Here is a 26,922-nt window from a genome sequence, read left to right as displayed (position 1 = left end):
ATTATAAATTAGATTTTTTGATTTCATTTAAAGGAGTTAATAAAACTGACTGCAATCCGACCTTTGCGATCTCTGCGGTAGTTTTGTTTAAGACTTTTATTATGACATTACCGGAAGAAGACGGAAGTTATGTATTGTTTTCAACGCTGATTTGACATTTGGCGCGTTCAGTGAAAAGTCGCCGTTTTTGTTAGTTATAAACATAAGGACTCATATATTTCATATAAATATGGTCTTTTCTTTAACACACGCGTCTCTGTGTAACTTAACTGAGACGGTCGTTTTATGAGTTGTCGGAAGAGTTTGTGTTTATATTTGTTTTCACGGACAAAGTGAAAAAATGGATCGATACAATGATGTTAAAATCCTCCTGAAGAAATGGGAACAGTCTTTCTTCCAAACAAACAGCAGAAAACCTAATAAGGTGTCGTATATTCCTCAGTATCCTGGAATATTACGTTGTTTATTATTTTTGTATTGTATATAGTTTTCTTCTGTTTATATAAAAATTTATATTTTAAAGGACGACATTGATAAAGCTCCAGAGGAGACGAGACGTAAGTTTACTGCGTTGTTTCTAATTTGCTGAGTAACATAATGACCGTGTTAGGATTTAATTCACGTTATTTATTTTGACCGTGTATTTTTATTTTGGCAGAACTCTATAAAGAATACCGTTCTCTCAAAGCAGCAAAAGAAAGGAATGGCACTGGGCAGGAGGATCACACAAGGACCCCAGAGAGTCAGCCTTCTACAGCTGTAATTAGACAAATCTAGTTCAATAATTTGAACATTATCAGCCGTCTTCGTTGTTTATATGTACACTTATTAAATGTGCATGTGCTTTAAGGAATCTGGATGCTGGGGATCTCACCTCAACCGGAAGAGTCTGCCGGCCGCTGTGCCAAAACTGTCCTCAGATGATAAAGAGACGCTGAAAGCTTCTGCTCAGTACTTTGGCATGAAGTTGAAGAACAATCTTGGAGTTTTAACAAAGGTTAATGTGGCATATATTTCGTTATTATTAATATTTGATTCAAATAAAATTAATAAATAATCAAGGAAATAATAAATCATTCATTTTTTTTATTTAAAACAATTTTTTAATACAGAGATGTATGTAACATATATATTTTTTTCAATAAATGTTATAAGATTTAAAATAATAAGACCAACTATATTGCTATTTGTTACTGTTTATATATTAAGTATATTTCTACTGAATATTTTGACTGATATTATTGTGATATTTGGTGGAAATGGCTTTTTATTTGATTTTTAATTTTATAAAAAGGCATAGGCTTAATGGAAAAAATCTGTATATTATGTTGGTAAAAATATTCAGAAACAAATCGACATCTGACTGTTATGCTTTTTGCATTACATACCCCTGCATATCTATGTGACGTTAATGGCTGTTTTTAACAAATAATGATTTTTTTTTAAGCAATTCTTAATGAATGGCATTTAGATAAATAGGCTACAGAATATTTGTTCTCTTATTTTTTTTTGTCATGTACTGAATTCCAGGAGCGATCTTTTTCTCTGAAAAAAGCAACAACCCCTCGCCGGACAGCAGCGACACCGCTGAAGGACGCTCCAGACCCCAGTACAGCAGCAACAGATGTAGAGAACCACACACCAAAGCCAGCTAACACATGTCCGGACCCTAGCGCTCCTCCCATACAGACGGCAAGCACACAGATTGAGGACGAGCCATCAGATCCCTTTCCATCCATAACCCCCTCCAAACCCTGGTCTCCAGCTGTGGGCTCTGCACACAAGAGCTTGGAGAAGGTCCAGTTTTTGAGGCAGTCCATGACCAAGAGGTTTTCCTCTGTGGACAGCGGCTGGCTTGCACGCTGCCGGGTTTTCGATGAGGTGGAAGAACCTCAGAAACCAGTTGCTGGGAATTCAGAGCTGTCGAAAACCGAAAACGGTGTCTTACAACCTACTGTTAAAAACAGAACTGAGACAAATGAGGGGCAGCCATCTCCAAAGGCTTCACTGGAGAAGAAGAAATCTTCCTTGTTAGAGGACGCTGTACAGAAAGATCCTGTAGCATCTTTAGTAAGCGACAATGTGGTGGTGGAGGCAAAATTGGGCTCCCCGGGGCCTGATGGTGAACGGGTATATCAAAAAAACACTGTGGCTGTCATGGGAGATGACGAGACCTGTTCGGAGGAGCCTAAATCTGCTTTAAATACTAAGAAACGCAAACCCCGGGCTAGAAAAGATCAAGACAGAACAACGGCCGAAGGTGTAAAGAATCCCAAAGGTCGAAAAAGACAGAGGGAGGGTGATGATAACCTGGACGAATCTGAGGAGCAGGAAGGTGGAATAAAAAAGAGAAGGAGAACTAAGAAAGGAGAGGCAGCTGGAGAGCATCAGCCCAAAAAAAAAGGAAAGAGGAAAGGAAAAGTCGAGGAGGAGGAGGAGGATACTGCCAGTTCAGAGAAAAAAGCAACCCAAAAACGTGCAATTCCTCAGGAGAATTTGCTGGGAGAGGTGGATGAGGAGGAGGCCAGGGCCGCTGCGTATAAAATGAAGAACACTGTCAGGGTCGGGTGGGTACCATAAGCGTCAGTTATTGTCACATTTTGTTCAGCGTTTTACTGATTTATTGTCCTTATCCTGAACCAGGCCAACCAAAAACACGGATGGTAACTTTGTGAAAATCAATTTGAAGAAGAAGTCCCATGTCAAGGGATTTGCTTTGAGAGGAGCTGCATTAAGAAAACAGGTTGGTTAATAACAGCAAAATCTAATTAAGGAATATATAATCAGAAAATGAAAACTGGCATGGTTTGCTCAACCTGTTTGTTGTTGTAAACCGATATAACCTTAGTATATAGTGATATTGGCAATCAAGCTCAGTAACCAAAAAAACCCCAGCATAAAAATATTCCATGTGATTTGTGTCTTATATATTACAAATATTCAGATGTCCCAGAGTAGATAAAATGTAAGCCGTAATTTACTGGAAATGATTTCCCTCCATCAGAGCTTTAAAACCTTTGGTGTTTGGTATTGTCAGATTTTTTTTTTAATACATTTTTTTTGAGAATGGATTACAAATTTCTGGCAATTCCAATCTGAAGTATGATCCATATGAGTTGCATAAGTCCAGAAGAAACATGTCAGCCAGTAACTCTAGTAGTTAAATAATGTTAGCTAATTAACCCTGTGATACCATTATTAATATAAATTTTGTTTCGTTACTTTCAGTAAAAGTGTGGTTATTTTATAGGCTTGTTTGTTTTTTGTTTTTTTTTAAATCAGTATTATTAAAACTGTATAAAATTAAAAAGTATTTTTTAAGACTTTTACTTATGTAATAAAATAATAAATAATTGTTTTCGGTTTTCAGGCCAATTACATCTAGAATTTAAATTTTGGTCCATAATTTTCATTTCAGTACATCTCTAAAAGAAATTAAGACAGCTGCAAATATTAGTAGGCTGTTGTAGTTTTACTGTTTTGTATTCTGTGGCGGTGTTGGTGTTATTATCATTACTATATGCTTTTTTTTTTTTAAAGTAATGTATTACAAGTAAAATAGTATAATTATAATAGCAATTTTTAGTGACTTGCCTGACAAAGTGGAGAACCTAAAATCCCTAATTACATTGTAAAATTGCTGTAAAACAGTGCTTTATTAATTCAACTTGTTTAATGCTTACCTTAAATACCGAAACTATCTGTTTCTAAAATGTTTTTCGTTAGGAAATTCATTAATGTGCTTTTCTCAATGTTACATTGCTTCAGATGTACATGGAGAAGTTCCAGCTGAAGGGCGAGCGCTTTGGAGGCGGGCACGGGAGGGGCAGGGGGCGGTTCGGCGGCTTCAATCGTCAAGGCGACACCTGCTACAAATGCGGCGGGACGGGTCACTGGGCACGGGACTGTCGAGGAAAAGGTGAGAGGCTGCGCAGGTCACGTTCACTCTGCTCTCATGCACTTGTGGTTATGTTATTGATAATAAGTTTGTGCTTCAGCCCCTGTTGTGAGTTCTGCAGAACAGCAGGAAACCCAAGCGGAGGAGGAGGAGGAGTTTGAGCTGCCCACGCTGGAGGAAGTCGCTCGGGCAACGGGAACTCTGCGCTCAGAGCCTATTGGTGGGTGTCCGTGAGGCACGTGTTCAAATAAAGAGATTAGTCACTTGTCACAAAACACTCTAGAAACTCACAAAACACTCAAAACACAACCCAATCATTTTTAATAATAACTTTTGTCATTTTGTATTCATTTAAATTTATTTTAGCCATTGTATTGTAAAAAACTGAAATAAATTAACATGTTAGATGATTTTATATTTTATTTATTAATATCCGTGTCGCCCACAAAAGCAAAAGTAAATGTTTATTTTTCACTTTAGTGGTCCCTCCCTCTGTGGGCGGAGACTCCGCTGAGAAGGAGGATCAGGGGGCGGAGATACTGCTCAACATCATCAGACCGGATTATGAGCGGCCCGCCCCTCCTCCACCTATGGAGCCACTCTACAGATCAAAGGATGATGGGAAAGTTCAAGGTATGTCACATCAATGTGATGTAACAGCTTAGTTCTGTGCAAATGTCTTTTTATTCTCCGTCTTTCCCTTGACTTTCCACAGACGTCCCGCCAGAGGTGTACGAAGCCCTCCAAGACTTTGGTTACAAGTCCTTCAGGCCTGGCCAGGAGATGGCTATCATGAGGATCCTGTCAGGTGGGAGAAAGTTATTAGAGGCTTGAGGCATTTTTGTATTTCAACACATCCATACCGCAGTGCAATATGACTGATGCTAAACCACGATGCGTTAAAATGCAGTAATAACCACAACTGAAAGAGTTTGTCCTGTGTTATTTTACTGTTCAGACCTAAAAATGGATTTGATTGTAAAGCAAAAAGCTAAATGAATGTGAGCTTCTTGTGAAGTGTTACGTGGGTTCTCTGTTTTGTTTTGATTCAGGTCTGTCCACACTAGTGGTTTTGTCCACTGGCATGGGCAAATCTCTGTGCTACCAGCTTCCTGCATACCTGTATGCCCAGAGGTCGAAGTGCATCACGCTTGTGGTGTCTCCTCTGGTGTCTCTGATGGATGATCAGGTACGTTTGACTTTATAGTGGAAAAATTATTTATTATTACCTAAAATAGCGTTCATAATGAAGGGAATTCTCATTCAGGTTTTCTGTATTGTGTTGGTATGTATTTATAAGCATGTAGGTTATCTCCTGGAAGCTCGAACAACCATTGAAAGTTTTTTATTTTTACATTGTTTGTGAAGCTCTCAGGACTCCCACCGAAGCTGAAAGCTGCCTGCATCCACTCCAACATGTCTCAGAAACAGAGAGAAGCTGCTATTGAGAAGGTAAAGACTCTACAAGAATTAGCAGTAATTAGTGAAGCGTGTCTTATAATACAGGTATAAAAGCTATGGTTTTTTTTCATCTTAGTTTTTTTTCTAAACGGTGTTATTTTATTATCATTAATATTCTGTTATAGTATTTAATAACCTTTTTAGTTTTTGTTTTTATAATTTTTATTTTTTATTAATTTAATATATTTTTAGTGCTTAATTTTGTGCAGCGTGTTTTTAAAAAAAAAAAAATATTTTATAGATATGCATGCATATACATACGTACATACAAATACAAATACACACGCACACACACAAAAAAGCTGTATGAAGAACGGGTTACTCAGTCATCAAGTGCATGATGCAATTTTTCATACATAGTTTTTTTAATTAACAAGATCCTAACCAGATCAGTAACGGCATCGAACATCACGATACAGTATTTAAATTTCTCAATCAAAAATCAAATATGTAAACACGTCGTTTTGTTTTTCACAACTTGAGTCATCTCTGTTAGTTAGGACAAGTGAGACTCATCATGTGTTAAGATTGATATAAGATGTGAGATTTGTGTGTGTGTGTGTGTGTGTGTGTGTGTGTGTGTAGGTGAAGGCCGGTCAGGTGCATGTCCTGCTGTTGTCTCCTGAAGCTCTGGTCGGTGGAGGTCACTCGGGGTCAGGATGCCTCCCTCCTGCAGACCAGCTCCCTCCTGTGGCCTTTGCCTGCATCGACGAGGCTCACTGTGTGTCTGAATGGTCACACAACTTCCGGCCCTGTTACCTGAGACTGTGCAAGGTGAGTCCCTTAAAGTAATCCCATTTTTCTTCCTTTGATCATTCCAGATTTAATACGTTTGCTGTGTTAGGTGCTCAGGGATCGGTTGGGTGTGCGCTGTCTATTGGGTCTCACGGCCACGGCCACTCTGTCTACGGCTCTGGACATCGCCCGACACCTGGACATCAGCGATCAGGACGGTATCGCTGTCCGTTCTGCTGCTGTCCCTCACAACCTCCAGCTGTCCGTGTCCATGGACAGAGACAAAGAGCAGGTGCCTTTAGAAAGTCTTGTTTTCATGCAAGATGTTGCAGACTAAGTCAAATGCAACTAAACAACATTCAGAGAATTAAAACATTTTTATCTCATTTACACAGCTTGAACTGCTAAATGTTAACACTGTAAAATTATATAATATTTTTTTGGGTTTTGTTTGCGTAATATATACTGTATGTGTATATATTTACAGGAATTTACATATTCATATTTATATAAAAGATATCATATAAAAAAATCACTATAACATATTTTTCCTAAATATATGCATGCATGTATGTGTATTTAAATATAAAATAAATATATGCAGTACACACATTATGTAAACAAAAACCTTTGTTTTGGATATATATTATATATATATATATATATACACAAACACCTCTATCTATATATATATATATATATATATATATATATATATATATATATATATAGAGAGAGAGAAAATATATATATATATTTTTGATTAAATTAGCATCATTCTCTTAAACCTCTATCCTCTATGTCTATCCTCTGAATAGCAAAATGCCAAATCATTATGATTACAAAATATTAAAATACCATAAGCTATACTGAAACTCCACATATGCATGGAAGAAGTAATACTACTGACAAATAACTAACGAAATCAACAACTAAAGTTTATTATTATTGCAGAAAGACTAAGAGGAATTTTTATACCGTTCCCATCCCTATCTGTGTCAAATATCTGTATGTATTTACAGAATGAGCACTGTTCCGAAGGCTCTGTTTTAAATCAATCTCCTTTTGGTGTCTTTTATTGTTATTTAAATCTTGTAATTAATTTCCTCTTTGGCACTTTGAATTACCATTGTGTATGAAATGTGCTATATAAATAAACTTGCCTTGCCTTGCCTTGCCTTTACCGAAGGGCGCACAGGCTCTGGTGTCTTTGCTGAAGGGCGAACGCTTTGGCGCTCTAGAGTCTGTTATCGTTTACTGCACCAGGCGAGAGGAGACGTCCCGTATCGCTGCACTGCTGCGCACCTGCCTGCAGGGGGTGATGTTGAGAGAGTCCTCCAAACCAGCAGCAGGGGACGAGGAGGACAATCCTGTAGGGAAGAAGAAGAAAGCTCTTGGTAAATAAATCACTCGCAGACAGAACTCTTCTGCTTCTTTGCTTTGTTCGGAAGTAATTCGTTCATTTTCTCACACCAACTCAGCCAGGAAGAAGATCCGTAAGCCTCTGAAGTGGATAGCGGAGGCGTACCATGCCGGGATGTCTGCGTCAGAGAGGCGGCGAGTGCAGAATAACTTCATGTGCGGGGAGCTGCGTGTGGTGGTGGCCACCGTGGCCTTCGGTATGGGTTTGGACAAGTCAGACGTGCGTGGGATCATCCACTATAACATGCCCAAAAGTTTTGAGAGCTATGTGCAGGAGATTGGCCGAGCAGGACGAGACGGACACCCAGCACACTGCCACCTGTTTCTAGACCCTGAGGTATATATTTTTTTTTATTTATGTATGAACGTATGTGTGTGTGTGTATAATAATATAATTATAGGTAGCTATATTTTAATATTAGTGTTACACTTTATACAACATATTATATATTATTTACTTTTATAGTATTTATTAATTTTCACTTATTTAAAGTTACAGTAATTTAGTGTTCTGCTTTTATTTTTTTTTAGGTTTTGTCCATATTACTATTTGTTTTTAATTTCTATTTCAATTTAGTACCTTAACTTATTTTATTTTTTTAATTTAGGTTTCTTTTAGTGTCTATATTGTGTTTAATATAATCTTTTTTAAATTAACTTAATTTATTTTTAATGTTTAATTTTAGATAATAACAAAACTGCTGAGGATGTAGAATTGGTAATTTGATGATGTTCTTTTGTCATTAAAAAAAAAAGTTTTTTTAAATAGTTTTTTAAAATTTCTTCCTTTTTTTATCAGTTGTAGTAATTTTAGAACTTCCTCTTTTAATTATTTTATTTCTGTTTTCATTTAAATATATATTTTTTAATCAGATATTTCTTATTTCATTTTAGTTTTGTCAACTAACAAAATTAAGTGTAATATTTTTAATTGTAGTTACCAACTACAGTGTAAGAATTGTTGCATTGTTCTATTATTTGAACTGTATTTAGGGCGCAGACCTGCATGAGCTGCGCAGGCACATCTACGCAGACACAGTGGACTTTTATACAGTGAAGAAACTGGTGCAGAAGGTTTTTCCTCCATGTAAATGCAGACAGATTCAACAGACACAGCAGGATTGGACACAGGTCACACAAATTATTCATCGTATTTTTATTCGTTTCATTTTATCCATGCATTTATTGGATTTTTGTAATTTTATGTATTTATTTTGTATTTGAGTTAAATTGAAGTGTCATTGAACGTCACACCTGTAGGCTGCAGAAGTATCTGACAGTGAGTTACTGGAGATGGAGGTTTGTGAAGATGCTGATCAGAGGATGACGGAGACGGACCAACAACCACCGCAGACACACACTCCACAGGAGCACAACAAACCGACTCTGACGACGGAGGAGAGCGACGGCGCTCTGAAACTGAGTGACGTGAGAGAACAGCGCTCATGTCACACACACGAGAGAGCCGTTCCCATGCAGGAGACCGTGGAGAACCTCGACATCACCGAAGAGAGTAAGACTTAGTGCCCTAATACAGACGTTCTGAGAGTAGATATCACGGGATAGAACAAACCAAACATCATTTAAAACCCAAAGAGAATCATTTTTTTAGGAGTCTGTTGTCATTGCGTGGACAAGGGCAAGTTAATTTTCCACAAATGTTTCACGAAAAGAAATGGTTTGTTTATTCCGAATAAAATGAGGGAGATTTAATGATGACAGTATAGATTACTTTTCTATCATAATACATATTGTATTAATACATGTTTTCATTTTAATAAGCGTTATTTTAGTTAACTAAAGTAAAAACCATTTGCAAAAAAAACTGTTACTTAGAATAAAATAATCATTTATCTTAAAAATATTCTCAATTTTTTGTAGTGTTCACTTGATTTGCTAAAATTACTAAAACTAAAATAAAATGTAAGAAAATTAGATTTATATATCTGTTAAAGAAACTACTGAAAATGAAATGTAAAATAAAAATTGATTTTGAATATAAATAACTGCAATAGTATCTCAGAGAATTAAAATAACACTGATTTTAGTTTTAGTTCATTTTTTTTTGTTTTGTTTTTAGAAATTATTTTTTATTTTAGCTTGACAACTTACTAAGTTTGTCCTTATTTGAATGAATTTTATTTCAGTCAATATAAATGTTTTGTAAACAAGTCTGTCTTCTTACCCTCTTAGAATAAGTTCTGTATTTTACACTGAATCGTGGCTCTCCTTCTCTTCTGCGTGCTGTAGGTCTGGAGACTCTGTTGTGTTACCTGGAGCTTCATCCTCAGCAGTGGGTGGAGCTTCTCCATCCGACGCTCTCCGTCTGTAAACTGCAGTGCTACGGTGGTCCGCAACAACTCCGCAAGATCACCAAACTGTACGGCGTTACCAAGTAGCCTTCGACGCTTTTCGGAGCACATCAGTGCCGATGGTGACATGTTTGTATGTTTTTAGGTGTCCTCCGGTCGCTGTCGCTCTGGCGCGCAAACGCATGGCGGGGGAGCGCGTGGAGTCATGTGACGCTCTGGAGTTTGACGTGGTGGAGCTGGCCGACGCTATGGGCTGGCAGCTTCCTCTGGTGAAGAGAGGCCTGAGACAGCTGCAGTGGGGTTCAGACGCAGGTGAGAGGAGGTCGTCTGATGCATGTTACACACCAACAGGACCGACCGTGCTTAAAACCGCTAGCTTTATTCTGATCGGATATGACCTCTTTAATTATGATAGTTCACTTCCCCCAGCTAAATGAGGCGAACACTCAGGGGCATATCTTTAATATCTTATATATTATTATTATTATTATTTGTTGACAGTGAACTGAATTAAATGTTAAATGTCGTACAGGTCTGGGGGCCGGGCCTCTGCGTTAACTGCATTGAAATATTTTAACGATGTTGTTTTTTTATAACTAATTAATTAACACTAAACTAACAGCACCGGCTCTCTTCTATTGGATCTCCTCATCTGGTCAGGTTCGTACGGAGGCACGGGACGGAGCGGTGTCCATGTGGAGTTTTCAGCGCTTTCCTTCTATTTCCGGTCGTACGGAGACCTGACGGCGGACGAGCTGGACGCGGTTTGTTCGTTTCTGCACGGCAGGGTGATGGCACAGGAGAGGACGCAGCTGTACCAGCTCAAAACCAGCTTCAGAGCCTTCCGCAGGTCAGACCGAGCTCTTCTGAGCAGCGTTCACGTCCTTGACTTCGGGGAAATCGCATCACGTGTGCGTTGTGTGCAGCGTGGCGTACCGTAACTGCAGCCAGTGTACGGACGAGCTGGAGGACGGCAGGAGCCAGGCCCTCAAAGAGCTGCTGCGCGATTATTTCGACAAGAGGAGAAACCTGGACCTGAGCAAACGGTGTCAGGAGGAAGAGGACGAGGAGGAGGAAGAGCTCAACAAATGCAAGGTGGGACGCTTTGACCGTTTCTTTAATGACGTGAACTCTCATTTCTGTCTCTGAATCCCGTCGTTGTGTCCTCAGATGAGGGACTGGGAGGCTCAGATCTGCGCCGACATCAGAGGCTTCCTGTCCAGTCGCTGCGACGAGAAGTTCTCCGGTCGAGCCGTGGCCAGAGTCTTCCATGGCATCGGTTTGTTTCTAGTCACATTTAGCTCTGCCTGCCTTTTTTATTATTATTCATATTTCAAAACGTGCTTCTGTCCTTCCACAGGAAGTCCGTGTTATCCGGCGCAGACGTACGGACGTGACCGAAGATACTGGAGGAAATATATTCAGTTTGATTTCAATGAGATCATTCGTTTAGCTACACAAGAGATCATTAGGACGAGGTAACGTGATCTCATGATGCTGTTTGTCACTCTTTTAAATGTTTACGTGTTGTCTTTTATAACTTTATATACAATAAAGACTGTTTTCTGGAGTTGTTTCTGGTGAATCAGGTTGATCTGTAAGAAGAGGAGTAGTATTTGCTTAGTCTGTCCTGTAGTGGGCGCTATTGTACTTTTTTTATTTTTTAGGTTTAGTTTTTTTTTTTCAGATCCAGATAAATTTATACATATATTCTAAACAACCCCAAACAACAACATATATGAAATTTTATAATAGGGCTGCACAATTAATTGACTTTCTAATTGCAATTACAATTACGGATGCTACAATTATGTTATTGTTCAAAGTACAATTACAGTTTGAATAATCGACAATCCTGATTTGTCATAATCGTGGCGCCCTATTTAATAACATGTATGATACAAATTAATCACATGCACATATACCTGGATTAGATGCTTATGTTTTGTATGGTATCTCCTACTGTAATTACAGGCATCACGTATGAATATAAAAACCAACTCCAAAAATTTACTCCAACTACAAAAATATTTCTTTGATATTTTATTATTACTATTTTTTTTTTTTTTTAATGACGTGAAAAGAGGAAATCTTTTAGAAACAAAGTAACAATTATTTGTTGAAATAACATTCATTTGAATTTAATGATCTTAATATAGAACCATAGTGATATACCTATTTTTATATATTTACATCACCATTTACTTTGAATGCTTACAAAAACATACATAAAGTCCCCAAATTTATTGGCTTTATCATAAAATGTAAAAAAAAACCAAAAAACAACAACAGTTTATTATTTGTACAGCGAAGATTATTATTTTTTTTAAATCATAAAAAAATCTGCTTATATTTACTTCTGTTAAATATTATGAAAATATAGTGTCTGGGAAATCAAAAGCAGTTTTGTTTCCGTGTCGTTGCACAGATCAGATGGTCTGAACTATAGAAGTCTTCCTCATTTTTCAGTATAAGGAAACGGTGTTGTGTGTCAGGTACATGTGTTGTACATGTGTTGTACATGTGTACTTCACAACTCGTTCAGCTCAAGTTCAGTCCAATTCACCTGCTTCACATCGTGTGGACGGACTCTGACTGTATAGCAGTTCGTTCAGATGTTTATCAAATGAATTAGTAATGCCTTAATACGTAGTTAACTTTCTTACTGTTTAAATACAGCTATTCGTTTTAAAGGATTTTTTTCGATGTTTGCAGTTATGTGTGTATTTTAGAGACACCGGTCGTTCAGTGTGGGTTTTTTTTTCTTAAAGTCTCATCATCTAATGAGCGCTTTTAAGTCGTGCGAGTCAGAATCAAATGAGACTTCAGCATTTCGAGTTTGAAGGCGAGACAAAAATGACAGGCTTTACCGCAGAGCTTTCAGCCCTGCAATCCCGAACATGACTAATAATAGACTCACATAAGGCCATAATGATGAAGAGACTCTTTACGTAACGTTTATGAAAGCACAAAGGCCATGACTGAACATTTTTAAGCAAGGACTGGGCTACAGATCACCAGCAGTTTATTTATTCACAGGTTTTTTTTCACTAAACGTGACGGAAACTCACTTCATATTAGCAGAATTTAATGAATCGGCAAAATCCACGCATCGAGTGTATTTCACGATATTAATCGGATGTCCTGTTTCCAATTCAACACAGAACGAATGTTTACAGACTGTACTTAACTAGTTACAAATAAATTCAAACTGAAGGACGGGAGTCTCTTGAGAAAGCCATAAAAAGCCATTTATCTGCTGTAAATCAAGTGATTAGCAAGGCTGATTTAAATGTTAATTAGCAAATGTAATAAGCAATAATATTCTTGAAAATAATATTAACAAATAAGGAATTCTGCTTTTATTTTTTCTGTTAATTTCTCTTCTGTTCCCGACAAAAACAACAACAAAAAAAATGAAGTATTCAAGATAAAAGGTTTTTAAAACACGACAGCCCTTAAATACGGTCGAGGGAGAGAACATGGCACAAATACAACCCTGCATCATTTCTTAGATTCCTATCTGGTCTTCATATAAAGACAGGAGTAATAAAATCGCCCATCCAGTCACCAGACCCAGATTCTGCAGCAGAAATATCAGCCACGGTTTTTTACTGTCCACGTGAATCATAGATGGGAGCTAGACGAGAAAATAGAGACGAGATGAAGTTCAGAACGACGGATCACACTCAAATGTTTTAGGTTACACACTCTGCAGGAAGCGGCGTCGTCGCAAACGCCTTTAAAGGTGCTGCAGGTACGTTTTTAACTCTTCTAAAGCCAAAAAATAACATGTTTGTAGCTATTTAGAAAACATATTCTGTTTACATAGCAGTTTCTTCGAAGAATAATGCTATAGGCAATAATTCTAATCTGAAATGTGCGTTCCTGTACCCATTTCAAAAACTAGCTGTCAGTCTTACATCCTGCACCTTTATGTTGTTTCTTTGAAGAATGTTGATACCCATTGACTTCCATAATAAGGAAAACCTACCATCAGTTGTTTGGTTATCAACATTCTTCAAAATACGATGCCGCAACGCACAATTTATGAACGATCTGTTGCAAAATTGTGAAATAGTTCATTCTGGAATTGAACGTAACGAGAGACTTGCTTATTTTACAATTTTTGCTTTTTTTTTCTCCGAATTGGGAGCAAAGAAATCGTAATATTTTTATATATTATATATATTTTTTAATATGGTTTTTTTATGTTTTATATTTATTATGTATATATAAGTGCACATAGTATATATTTTGAAAATATATATAATAATTATAATTTACATTATGATTATATATTTTAAAAATATAAACGGAAGCCATTTTTTTACGAAATGTATACGTGCGCGTGTGTACACATAATAAATATACACAGCGCACATGACAACGACTGGGATGAAAAGACCCTTAGCAGAAGAAGTCTGCCCAGAAAGTTTCAGACGTACCATGTCCGCGAGTGCGATGTGGAGGAAGAAGCCGGCGGTGATGGCGGAAATCCACTCCTCGGCGCTGGTTTGAGCGGAGACAGATAAAGCTATGTACAGACCGATGAAGGAGGTCAGAGCGCTGCCCACGTTCAGCAGCAGAGCCTTTCTCACCGACAGACCACAGTGCAACAGGATCGCAAAATCACCTGAGCAAGCACAAAAAACAAGCCGTCGTTAACAAAGAAATCCTAATCATTCATAAAAACAAGCATGTAACTGTTTTGATAAATCAGTAGTTAAAGTGTTATTTCATGTAGAAAACCATGACTAAAATGTTTCTAGTATTTAAGTTTGTTAGCTTTAAAAAATCTTTACACAACATTCAAAGTCCGTCTTAACCAGGTTTTATATTTTAGTTGTTTTTAAAGCGTTTTTTTGGCCAGATAAGAGTCAAAACAGGCAGGTCTCACCTAACTCATGTGGCAGCTCGTGACACAAAACGGCCAGCGACGTCGCCAGTCCTGAACGCCACGACACGGAGAACGCGGCGCCCACGGCCAGACCGTCCGCAAAGTTATGAATCCCGTCGCCGATGGTGATCATAAACGGCAGCAGACGCTTCTCTGAGAAAGATACACACTACTGTTCAAAATCATAAATCACATTAATCGATTACAATAATCACCCGCAGACAAAACGGAGAGATGAAACAAAAAATAATAGAAAAAAAAGAAAATAATATATATGGGGTGGGTGGGTGCGTCACCATTTAAATGTTCATCTTATATTTTTTTATAATATATAAATATTAAATGCAATCTAAATACATTTTAATTACTTCATATATAAATCACAATCAATTTTTTCTTCACCATTTAAAAGTTAAAAAAAGTTTTTTAATGAAAGTCTTTCTTGCCATGAAAATAAAAACGATAATAGTATCTCAATGATACTAAAATAACATATATATATATGTCAGTGTTAAAAAAATGACGGCAGGCACGTTTTACAACCTAAACGTTACTTTACCAACAGGTCATTTTACTCCCTTAACTGTGAGTCACGTTACATCACAAACATGTCGTTAACTCTAATAAGTGTGTAATTATTTACACTCATGATTAACATGTGTCTAACCCTGACAGCGTTCACCCACCTCGAGCGCTGCTCATCGGCTCCAGGTGAGACTTCTCCTTGTTTCGCTCATCCACCTAAAATCGGGACAAACTAACAGTATTAGAATGGGAAGAATTTAGGGATATTTCTGCATATTCATATTTTTGATATTTTTATATTGCAATAAAAAAATTATTTGACTCACTATTTTTGTCTTGATTTTTCAGGGCAAATACCTAAATATATACACTGTATACACACTCTGATAGTAACTAATTCTCATTCATTCATAACTACATGTCCACTAACTCTCAGGGTAGGTTTAGGCTTAGTAGAACAAGTTGACATGTACTTGCGCAGCTTCTGATGGTCAGTAGGTTGTATGTTGTGGACCCATCAACAGCAGACAGTCTAATAATACTCTAATACCTGCTAGCTGACATGTAGTTGTAAAGTTACTTGCCGTTAGTCTAAAGTGAACTATCAAAATGAAGTGTTAAAATGAATCAGACATGTTATAGATACACATTATACATACTGCAGAAAAGAAAACAATTAAAAAAAGAAATAGGAAGAAGTCCACCTATGCCACCCAAATGTTCTTGTCTTAACATGACTAAAGCTAACCTAACCTAGAAAACTAGTTAAAATTGATTAGCATTAACTTACAATGAACACCAACATTTCTGATTCACGTAAACTCTCCGAATATTGTCCAAATATAATTACTGTTGGGTTCGTGAAACGTGGTTTTACCTGACCTCCTCAGGGAACACTAATTCTGTCTGTTTTTTTGTGTGTCCGTGCAGTTATTTGAAATGATAATAACTCCTGGTTTCAGACTTGCTCACCAGCTCGTCCTGTGAGGTGGAGTTGTTGTTTTGTTGGGTTCTCCTGCTCTGGAGCTTCAGCAGAACTTTACTGTGGTTATGAGGGTCGGAGTCCTGCGGCAAACAGACACTTCATTTGGCAGCCATCTTGCTAGACATAAAGGCAAAGCCATTCTGTTTTCATGCACTGATCGGTTTTGAGATTTTTGGGCTAATTTGTTTCCATTAAACATTCATTTAGACTGGCGGAAAGCACATATATTTGTGTCTAGATTTCAATTACAACATACTTTTTTTCTTTTTTTAACAGTTTTTATTCCTAACTATATTCTAAAGGATTTAAACAGCATATATCACTCATCCATCTTTTTGCTGAAAATTACGGCTCTACAGTATTCTGATTGAACTTTTTTGACTAATTTAAGGCATCTGAAGAAATCTGACTTCTTACTCCATCATGATGGTGACCATGTCGAGTGATGATGGCAAAGATGGTTTCCATCAGATAGAAAACATAGATGCCCCCAATGACCACCAGGGGTTTGTAAATATAGTCGAGTTTCTCTTCCTCGTGATTGTGTCCTTCTTCATGCGTGTGAAGACCGAGGAACTACGCAAAACACAGACAGTGACAAATGAATAGTTCACCCAAAAATTTAAATTGGCTTAAAATATACTCACCCTCAAGACATTCCAAGATACAGGTCAGATTGTTTCTTCATCAGAACAGATTTGGAGAAATTTAGCATTACAGTACAACACTCGCGCCTCTATAGACCCTCTATGGTGAATGGGTGCCGTCGGAATGAGAGTCCAATGGCGATGGCTTTAAGTTAAACAGCTGTAATGATGGTTTTGTTTCTTGGAAAATCCACGGCTTTTGTGCATTATTGTGATGTTTTTCTCAGCTCTTTGGATTCTCATTCTGACGGCACCCATTCACTCCAGAGCATCCACTGGTGAGCAAGTGATGTAATTCAAAATTTCTCCAAATCTGTTTCAGTGCAGAAACACACAATTTTCAGCCAATCTACTGTACTCTTACTGTTCTATTTATTTCCACACTGCCGCAATTAAATGCCATTTTTTCCCGGCTGCTCACCGCAGGGAGCAGATGCAGAAGAGCGTCGCCCGTGAGGGATCCTACAGCCAGGCTGATGCAGAACTGGATGCACATCTGAAACACCTGTGTGCACCTGGAGAACAGCAGCACCACGATCCCAAACATGGCCATCAGACAGATGATAACGTTGGCGAGAGTGGCATATCCATATCCTGGGCACAAAGGTCTTATTCAGCAATTGTACAAAGAGATCTCTATGTCACAGGTATGCTGTAGTTCAGACTGGTTTTTGTAAACAGCTGCAGGTCATTCGGATGGAATGCCAGTTTTGTTCTTCATCAGGAAGAGGTGACTAAAGTAATCAGTCAGTGTTTGGAAATTTTTCTAGATCTTCTTGTTCTGCTGAGACCAAAAGACTGATGCCAACAAAAAGAACAAGAACTAAATATTGTGGGAGAACCAGAAAAGCCAGCAGTTGTGTGTTATTGTTGTGTATTTCTAAATATGATCACCTAAACTTTTACTATCATTGACAAGTGCATATAACTCTTTACTTGATCACAAACTACATTTTCTAGTTGTAAATTTTACAAGTTTTAGTATCATTGTGCTACCAGCATTTGAGGTCTGTAAGATTTTTTATAACTTTCGAAAAAAATCCCTCAGGCTGCAGCTATTTGATCAAATATATAGTAAAAACAATAATACTGTGAAATATTATTTTAAAATAAAATAACTTGTCTATCTGTGATCTTCAGCATCATTACTCCAGTCCTCATTATAAATGTATTTACTGTCATTTTTGATCAGTTTAATGCATCTTTGCTTAATAAAAATATGCACGTAATAGTGAGCCATATATCTTACAGAGAATAATGATTTTTTTTTAATTACCAGCATAGTACAATCATTATCTTGCACAGATATCTTCGTTTCCTTTGTTCAGTGAAACCATATTTAATGTATTTTTTTCTGTTTTAACGTTTTTAGTAAATATTCCCTTCATTAATTTTCTGTAATTATATATATATATATATATATATATATATATATATATATATATATATATATACATAAAACCCCACTACTGTATAACAATGTTTGTCACTCCAGTCAATTTAAATTGGCTTTACATGTTTTATGTTTTCATGATGTTTGCCATCAGGTCAACTACAGCCATAGTAATCTTTAGAAATCTTTAGTTCAACTCACTGCAGCTCAAGTTGTATCTGTTTATAGCAGCTACCAGTTGAAAGGCCCAGACGTTCGCAGATTGCGTATTTTGCTTTGTTACTGCTTATTACTTGAGACTATGTTTCAGGACTCTGTCAAAAGTCTAACTACGCTATGCAACTCGTACTAATTGTTTAATGTCGGTCTGATGGAGTAAACGGAGGTCACTCACTCTCGGCGGTGCTCAGAGAATCGGGGGTCACGTGGGCGGAAGCGATGTCAGAACAGCTTCCGCTGAGGACCTGCTGAACCAGAGCAGGACCGAGCTGTGTGAACTGATCTCTGGTCAGCGACGAAGAGTTCAGCCGGTAGATCCTCAGAAAGTCTTCAGCGCTAAAACACATCTGCAGGCAAAACGATCAAAAACGATCTGAGACACGCGTGCATTAAAATATCTGGCTTTACTCTCTTTCATAGCTCAGACAAGCGTTCATGCATTAGTGTGCAGCACCATGAAAGTCAAATGAAAGGTTTTTTTAGATTATTATCATTTCTGACGGATTGCATGGTCTCTGATTGTATGTCACAACATCCATCAATTATTAATGTTGATATGTCATGTTACAGGCCTCCAAAACGTACATTGCCCATCTAAATGTTTGCTCTCTTCGTCAAACTCTAAATGAACCGATATCTGTAGCATGCATTGATTTTTCCTGATGCCCCTAGCAAATGTTGCTGTATCTTGCCGTGTCCCAGCTGCTGTTGCTATGGCGATCGTCCTGGTGACTTTGTCTGGGGGTCCGTCCGCTGCGGTGGGGTTTATCATCAGTGTGGTCATCATCACGGCCGTGTTCCTCTCCACCCAGGTTTAGCATCTTCAGAAGCTTTTCAAAATCTGAAATTAATTATTAGAAAATACGGTGCAGATGTTTAGCATTAATAAAATACTGTGCTTAAAGCTCCACTTCAGAACAAGTAGCATGAAGTAACATTGCTTTGAATAAAGAAAATGCTTAGAATAAAGCATCTGCCAAATGCATAAATATTAAAAACGTAGAAACCCACACTTAAGATATATTTAGAAATATAAGAAATTTTTTCTTAATCAGTCTTGTTGTCCAGCTCAAATCTGTCCTGTTTCCTGAACAGTTTATCAAAATTAAGTGCGTTTGTGAAATAAGATCAAATATCTTCCATCCATCCAATAACATTCTTATTGAATATTATTGTTATTGAACATATTATTGTATATATTATTCATATTGAACATATCTTATTGAATAAGCATATATTCTATTAAATTGAATATTTTTTCCAAAAAATGCATCTCATGTAAATTTACTTTGATTAATGTATGGTTAGATAATTGTAACGGAAAACATTACAAAAACACTTTGAGCGGGGATATTATCATTCATTAAAATGTAAAATTGATTAACTAAAAGAAACAAAAAGATAAATTCAAGTAATTCAAATTATTGATACAAACTTTAACATCGTACAAATGATAAAAAAAAGGCAAAAAACCCCACAAAACTTGTCATTATTTATTCAGGTTGATTCGGTCATATTTTATTTGAATGATAAATAAATAAAAAAAACATTAAACAAATTTTATGTTAATAAGATCATCAGGATTTATTGTCAGAAAACAATCATACCATGAAGCGTAAGATTATCAGAGGCAAAATGGCTGAAGATGTAATCCAGAAAGTACTCCTGCTCAGGAAGGACAAGTGCTCTCATGCAGTCTCCGCGCAATGCATGATAAAGGATATTTGCAAAAACAGCGTCGAGCTCTACGTGTTGATCAGCGCTCTCTTTCAGGATGTCTTTTAGAGAAAGACAGGACTGAAAATGTGGACAAAATGCATCACTACAGAATGGTGCTGAATGATTGGCACTTTTAGTTTAATTCTAAAATGCAGTTACTGACCTCAAGTGTGTCCGGCTGATAGTATTTTTCCATCTCATCAAACAGCTGCTCCAAACCCTCATATTCTGTGGCACTGATCTCATTAAGACTGCTGGTGGAGTTGTCATGGCCTAAGATCATCTGGATGAAGTGATGGGCTTCTTCACCCCAGCGGCCCTCCCGTATGGCCCTGCAGGCCTCCAGCGGAGCGCTCAGGAACAGGCAGCATCCAGGGGCCACCGTGAAGAAATCCTCCATCTGCAGGCCCTGTGAGCTGCTGTAACTACCCAACAACTGGCGCAGATGTTCAACAGACAGACACTATACACAGGAGAGAAAGAGAGTGGTTTCTACGTTTGCAGGCCGAAACTGGAACACATAAAAGTCCGTAAAAAGTCAAATGTGGCGTTCACAAATGTGAAACAGATACTTGTGATGAAGAAGTCATGAGATGCCACATAAAATGTGCTTTTCGGGAATAGAGGTAAATCGTAATGATACTTTAAAAAGCTTCATTCATCAAAAAATGAATAAATACATAAAAAAAAAAAAAAAAAAAAAAAATATATATATATATATATATATATATATATATATATATATATATATATATACACACACACACACAGTATAGACGGAATAGACTGTTAGAATTTGTGTTATGGCAAGAAAAAAGCATAAAGAAAAACGACTTTAAGAAATATAGTCAGTCCGAAAAATTGGGAAAACTTTGAAATATATATATATATATATATATATATATATATATATGCATACAAACCCGTCCTACCTTTCCACACGACACAGCGGAGCACTGCACGCGGTTCTCCAGAAGTTCAAACACCGACAGAAGTGCATCCTCGGTGAGGAACTCTTCACCTGGAGACACCAAATCCACAATTCGCGCGTAAATGTCCTTCTTCCCGCCACGCGCGCCTGCTAACAGACTGAGGCAGGTCACACAGAGAAATAAAACTCCTCTAGTCTCCATGGTGTATTTTGTCCTTACTGCGGCGACAGACTGTCCTCTCTCTCTCACACACACACACACTCACACAGAAGCTTCAGAGATCCTCACACAAGTGATCATGTACCTGTTCAGGTAAATCTCCTGCCGCCGTCTACACTGAACGCTGATTGGTCACTCCCTTCATCTTCATCCCTTCCTTCATCTTCATCTTCATCCCTTCGAGTCATTGAAACCACATTTATTTGTTTGATTTTAAGTCACTTTTAAGTTTACAGATTATTAGCAAAAGTGGGGGAGTGATTTTAAGTTTAAAGCAAATTTGTATTTTTTAAAAAAATAAATAAATAATAAAAAAGTAACAAAATACATAAAATAGAAAACACTTTAATTTGGTGTGTTTTTTTTGTTATAGTCATGCATCATGCATGCCGTCCTGATATTTTACTGTTACAGCTATTGCAAGTTATCTAGATTTTGTTCAACGTGTATATGTCGCCCCCTGTAGGCTGTGGAAGTATCTCACAATAAATTGAGATTACGTACGGAATTCAGCACTGTATAATTCGAAGTAGAATTAAAATGGAATAAAAATGACATATTTTGATCTATGTATTTTACATGTTTTACAAACGTTACATATTATGCTGGGGGTGCCAGAACATACATGTTAAGTATTTTTCAATATATGCCAAAATCGATTTCTACATAGCACAAACATAGAACTAACACATAAATAGCACGTGCCACGATGTTCAATAAACAGCGAGGCCATGCCACTTTAGGGCGCAAGCCTTTGATCTAATCGCACAGTGATATGATTGGATATCGTCATGAGTGGGCGGGGTTTATATGCTCGCTCTCTAAGCTCTTCTTGTAATGCTCTGTCAGCCTACTTAGCTCGTTGGGTCAATAGTATAGATGTCATGATTTCAGTATTCCGCCATTATAAATGCAACAGCTTCCTGTGTATGCTCGTCTTTAATTCACGACATTTTAAGGTATGACTATGGATAGATCCGTGAAATGTAACTTATAATAACCTAAATAACATGATCGCGGTAAGTGTTGTAGTCTATTTATGCATCTATATATACACCAGTATTATTTAATAGCAGTTTATTTGTTTTTAATTGATTCATTTGTACTTTTTTATTAATTATTTTTTATGTCTGCCTTTTGTTTGTCTATTATGTATTACAGAATAACATCACCGACATTGGAGATTTTGTTCCCTCGGACCCTGAGGTGATCATCGTAGGGGCCGGTGTTCTGGGCTCCTCGCTGTCAGCGGTTCTTGGGCGAGATGGACGAAAGGTTACAGTGATTGAGAGGAGTCTTAGAGAGCCTGACAGAATAGTGGGTGAATTGCTGCAGCCTGGTGGATATCGTGCCCTCAAAGAACTAAACCTGGAAAGTGAGTTTCTTTAGTTTTTTCAGTTTTCATTGCCACTTCTAATGACGTGACCTATAATACATATTTTGCAGAGTCAGTTGAAGGGCTGGATGCATGCACTGTGAATGGGTACATCATTCATGATACTGAAAGTGGGATGGCTGTGGAGATTCCTTACTCTCAAGACCAGGCTCAGTGCGGCCGAGCTTTCCACCATGGTCGCTTTATCATGGGTCTGCGAAGAGCTGCTTTAGCAGAGCCAAAGTAAGGTTAGCATACGTGTCTTGCGTGTTTAAAATATTGCAGGTGTTTTCAATAACGCATTTTTACCTGGTGTTTGTTGAGTGTGAGGGTTATTGAAGGCACAGTAACGAACCTTGAAGAGGAAAATGGCTGTGTCACAGGCGTCCAATACAAGGACAAACATTCTGGGAAAATACAGGTCAGTCAAAAGACCACACCCTCCCACCCATCCACCCATGCACCCATCCATCATCCATCCATCCACCCATCCATCATCCATCCATCCACCCATCCATCCACCCATCCATCCACCCATCCATCATCCATCCATCCACCATCCACCCATCCATCATCCACCCATCCAACCATCCATCATCCATCCATCTATCCACCCATCCACCATCCACCCATCCAACCATCCATCATCCATCCATCCATCCATCCATCCACCCACCCATCATCCATCCATCCATCCATCCATCCATCCATCCATCCACCCATCCATCATCCATCCATCATCCATCCATCCATCCACCCATCCACCCATCCATCATCCATCCATCCACCCACCCATCATCCATCCATCCATCCATCCACCTATCCATCATCCATCCATCATCCATCCATCCATCCACCCATCCACCCATCCATCATCCACCCATCCACCCACCCATCATCCATCCATCCATCCACCCATCCATCATCCACCCATCCAACCATCATCCACCCATCCATCCACCCACCCATCATCCATCCACCCATCCACCCATCCATCATCCACCCATCCAACCATCCATCATCCACCCATCCAACCGTTCATCTATTTATTATCTAGTTTGATAATACAGTCATGGATATAAAAAAACATTTAGCTGATTTGTAAAAAGGGACTATGATTTTGTTAATGTGTCACTGCACAAATATCAGAAACTGTGAATATATTCTTCTGAGTACATATGTTTTGCAGAGATTACAAGCTCCTCTAACAGTGGTGGCAGATGGATGTTTTTCAAAATTCAGACAAAGTTTGGGCTCTGAAAGTGTTCAGATCTGTTCCAACTTCGTAGGCTGCATAATGAAGGTATGGGATGTTTATTAAATATTTATAATTTCACAACCATTAAATTTTAGCTTTTTAAAAAAGACTTTTGCATTGTGTATTTAAATGCAACACACTGCTTTTATTGTATTGGTTTGCCTCAACAGAACTCTCCTCAGTACAAACCCAACTACGCTGAGCTGGTTCTGAGCTGCCATGGGCCGGTTCTGATCTACCGGATCTCCTCCACCGACACGCGTGTTCTGGTGGACATACAGGGACGTCTGCCGAAAAACCTGAGCCAATACATGACTGACAAGATCCACCCACAGCTGCCAGGTCAGAAGATTAAAACCATCCACACGAAGGATACATTTTGCAGGGTTCACTTAAAAAAGAAAGTTGTCATTCACTCACCATCAAGTCGTTCCAAACCCCTATGACTTTCTTTCTGCTGCTGCACAAAAAAGAAGTTACTTTGAAGAATGTGGCTAACCAAAGTTTATTTTCCCCATTGACTTCCATTTTGCGCTTTCCAGTGGAGACAAGGAATTGTTTGGTTACCCACATTCTTCAAAGTGTTTTCTTTCTTTCTCAACAGAAGAAGAATTGACATCATTTATATTTCTTTGTGAACTATCATATTAATGATCAACCATAAAACCAAAGTTTCTGTCCACAAACACAAGCTAATATAAAAATCTGATTAATATGGATCACGCTTTTTTTTCCTTTTAGTAAATTTGGTTTGTTGTGCCTGATAGATCACTTAAAGAGGCCGTTTTTGTTGGCTGTACAAAATAATCGTCTGAAATCCATGCCAGCAAGTTTCCTGACCTCATCTCCTGTTAATAAACCAGGTAACTTTTCAATATAGAAACAGCATAGAGTTGTAGCAGTGATGTATTATAGTACATAATAATACATAGTATAGTATAAAAAAGCTTTATTGTTGTTGTTATTTATTTAAGTGCTCTGCTGTTTATTGCATAGACTGTTAAAAAAGCTATTTATTTTAAAATAGATCTCACTTATCCTCTGTTGCAGGAGTTTTGCTTCTTGGAGATGCTTATAACATGAGGCATCCTTTAACTGGCGGAGGGATGAGCGTAGCGCTCAATGATGTCAGGATTTGGAGAAGTCTGCTTCAGAATATTCCGGATCTCTCTGACAATTCAGCCTTGTTGCAGGTTAAAAGCCTACGGTCTCATTCAGATGAGCAGACTGAATGCATATTGAAACATTTTTGAAGATGTTCTCCAGCGCACTTCTGTTGGAGTCATTGAATAGATGCTTCGCAATGTGAAAACGCCATTATTTGACCCCTTCGTTAGGCTAAAAAGAAATTCCACTGGGAGCGGAAGGCGTCTCATTCGTTTGTGGTGGATGTCCTCGCACAGGCTCTGCATGAATTGTTTGCTTCACAAGACGGTAAGTAACTGCTTTTGGCTTTTGGAATTAAAATAGAGTTTCAATGTCGTATTTTTAGTCTTGTGTTAAAATGTGACTGGGTAAACTTCCACTAGAGGGAACTCTCTACCACAAGCCAGACGCTCATTTTCATTGACCGGCCTCTTATGTAATCAATCCGCTGCATACCGAATAGAACCACGAAAGCCTTGCAGATTAGTATACATTAATTAATAGGTTATTATAAATTGTCAAACCATTTTAATCATTACAAATGTTCTTGCAGATTCGATAATAGATCTTAGGAGAGCCTGCTTGGGTTATTTTCATCTGGGAGGGGAGTGTGTCTCTGGACCAGTTCGACTGCTTTCTGTGTAGGTTCAGGATTCATGTAGTTCTTAATATACATATTGTCTGCATACTGTATCTAACATCCGTGTCAATCACCAGGCTGAAACCCCGTCCCGTGACACTGATTGGTCACTTCTTTGGCGTTGTATTGTATGCGGTGTACTTAAAAGTCAAGACAGAGGTAAGACAGGATCAAGCAGGAGCGCTGCTGAGGAGCATGAGGATTCTTTATCGTGCATGTGCAGTCATATTCCCTCTCATATTTTCTGAATTTAAATACCTCTTTTATGGATTTAGGCCTTTGCAGTAAGTGTTAAGCTATTGACTATTTGTACAAAAATGTGTATGCGTTTTAGTGGCGTGAAGACTGTAACAAATACAGAACACATTTTGTGAAAAATGGGTCTCTTAGACTATGATCTGTGCTGACAAAGGGGGTTGACTTAATTATGCTCTCATTCAGAGAAAACTGAACGGAAAAATTAATATACATTTTTGAGGAAAATAAAGCATTGAGGGAATACTTCCGTTTTACCCTTTGCCATACATTAGTTCATAAGAACAGATTTGGAGAAATCTTGATCTTGCTCAGCGATCAGTCCTCTGCAGTGAATGGGTGCCGTCAAAATGAAAGAACAAAGTGTGGATAAAAACATCACAATAATCCACACCACTCCAGTCCATCAATTCACATCTTATGAAGTAAAAGGATACATGTGCAATCCATTATGAACACATTTAAACTTTAAGCAATGACTTCCATAATCTATAATAATAATGAAAAAGTTAATTTCCTGTTGTCCTCTTAAATCAAAAAATGGATTTGTTTCTTGCAAACATGCAGCTTTGTTAATAGTACAGCGATGCATGAAGCACTGTTCACGCAAATTGAAACACACTTTGAATTCTAACGGATTCCTATTAAAAACCATATTTGAAGATAAAACTGTGTAGGCAAAGATGTTATTTGTGAATTACAGCAGTGATGCAGTAAAAACGCCACCATTTGAAGCCTGGTGCGAAATCTGCATCTGAGAAATTCTCAGCTGCGTGGATTCCTACTGAAACTGAATTTTGCATGCAATGCAAACATGACTGTGCCTTAACTTTCCTATTTGTCACCCTTTCCTATTAAATGTCTTGCTAAGGAGGCAAAAA

At 37.9% G+C, this 26,922-nt stretch overlaps 3 protein-coding genes across 3 annotated transcripts; 2 read left to right on the top strand and 1 right to left on the bottom strand.

The window, feature by feature from the left end:
* Positions 1 to 141: 141 nt before the first annotated feature.
* On the top strand, positions 142 to 11,398 carry recql4 (RecQ helicase-like 4). The gene is made up of 24 exons (XM_043217029.1): positions 142 to 424; positions 524 to 557; positions 659 to 759; positions 851 to 997; positions 1,531 to 2,567; positions 2,644 to 2,743; positions 3,769 to 3,919; positions 3,999 to 4,118; positions 4,379 to 4,531; positions 4,614 to 4,706; positions 4,951 to 5,087; positions 5,267 to 5,350; positions 5,945 to 6,133; positions 6,204 to 6,386; positions 7,293 to 7,491; positions 7,576 to 7,853; positions 8,510 to 8,647; positions 8,777 to 9,029; positions 9,767 to 9,896; positions 9,974 to 10,140; positions 10,489 to 10,678; positions 10,755 to 10,923; positions 10,999 to 11,107; positions 11,189 to 11,398. The coding sequence occupies exons 1-24, from the start codon at positions 341 to 343 to the stop codon at positions 11,308 to 11,310; spliced, it is 4,368 nt and encodes a 1,455-aa protein (XP_043072964.1). The 5' UTR covers positions 142 to 340; the 3' UTR covers positions 11,311 to 11,398.
* A 779-nt stretch (positions 11,399 to 12,177) lies between these two features.
* Positions 12,178 to 21,403, bottom strand: LOC122323327 (zinc transporter ZIP4-like). The gene is made up of 12 exons (XM_043217073.1): positions 21,149 to 21,403; positions 20,380 to 20,679; positions 20,105 to 20,294; positions 19,190 to 19,338; positions 18,673 to 18,844; positions 17,307 to 17,479; positions 16,656 to 16,814; positions 16,226 to 16,318; positions 15,415 to 15,469; positions 14,729 to 14,881; positions 14,277 to 14,464; positions 12,178 to 13,468 (listed from the first exon to the last, which is right to left on the bottom strand). The coding sequence occupies exons 1-12, from the start codon at positions 21,347 to 21,349 to the stop codon at positions 13,340 to 13,342; spliced, it is 1,962 nt and encodes a 653-aa protein (XP_043073008.1). The 5' UTR covers positions 21,350 to 21,403; the 3' UTR covers positions 12,178 to 13,339.
* A 974-nt stretch (positions 21,404 to 22,377) lies between these two features.
* sqleb (squalene epoxidase b) lies at positions 22,378 to 26,074 on the top strand. Its single transcript, XM_043217072.1, has 11 exons — positions 22,378 to 22,386; positions 22,529 to 22,742; positions 22,814 to 22,985; positions 23,067 to 23,163; positions 23,932 to 24,045; positions 24,171 to 24,342; positions 24,768 to 24,863; positions 25,051 to 25,193; positions 25,338 to 25,434; positions 25,700 to 25,787; positions 25,864 to 26,074. The coding sequence occupies exons 1-11, from the start codon at positions 22,378 to 22,380 to the stop codon at positions 26,072 to 26,074; spliced, it is 1,413 nt and encodes a 470-aa protein (XP_043073007.1).
* The last annotated feature ends 848 nt before the right edge of the window (positions 26,075 to 26,922 follow it).

The sequence above is a fragment of the Puntigrus tetrazona genome, chromosome 19, assembly GCF_018831695.1.
Source record: "Puntigrus tetrazona isolate hp1 chromosome 19, ASM1883169v1, whole genome shotgun sequence".
NCBI classification, from domain to species: domain Eukaryota; kingdom Metazoa; phylum Chordata; class Actinopteri; order Cypriniformes; family Cyprinidae; genus Puntigrus; species Puntigrus tetrazona.
Note: the sequence above shows the minus strand (reverse complement) of the source record. Positions and strands in the feature narration are given on the sequence as shown.

Excerpts from the sequence above, each read along its gene's own strand:
- sqleb (XM_043217072.1), top strand. Across the intron at positions 24,864-25,050 it reads ATCTCCTGTTAATAAACCAG|GAGTTTTGCTTCTTGGAGAT; the intron begins GTAACTTTTCAA and ends CCTCTGTTGCAG. Across the intron at positions 25,194-25,337 it reads ACAATTCAGCCTTGTTGCAG|GCTAAAAAGAAATTCCACTG; the intron begins GTTAAAAGCCTA and ends CCCCTTCGTTAG.
- LOC122323327 (XM_043217073.1), bottom strand. The coding sequence starts at position 21,349 with ATGGAGACTAGAGGAGTTTTATTTCTCTGTGTGACCTGCCTCAGTCTG. Across the intron at positions 19,339-20,104 it reads TGATAATCTTACGCTTCATG|ATTTTGAAAAGCTTCTGAAG; the intron begins GTATGATTGTTT and ends AATTAATTTCAG. Across the intron at positions 16,319-16,655 it reads ATGGTCACCATCATGATGGA|GACTCCGACCCTCATAACCA; the intron begins GTAAGAAGTCAG and ends TGTTTGCCGCAG.
- recql4 (XM_043217029.1), top strand. The coding sequence starts at position 341 with ATGGATCGATACAATGATGTTAAAATCCTCCTGAAGAAATGGGAACAG. Across the intron at positions 4,707-4,950 it reads TATCATGAGGATCCTGTCAG|GTCTGTCCACACTAGTGGTT; the intron begins GTGGGAGAAAGT and ends GTTTTGATTCAG. Across the intron at positions 7,492-7,575 it reads GAAGAAGAAGAAAGCTCTTG|CCAGGAAGAAGATCCGTAAG; the intron begins GTAAATAAATCA and ends ACACCAACTCAG.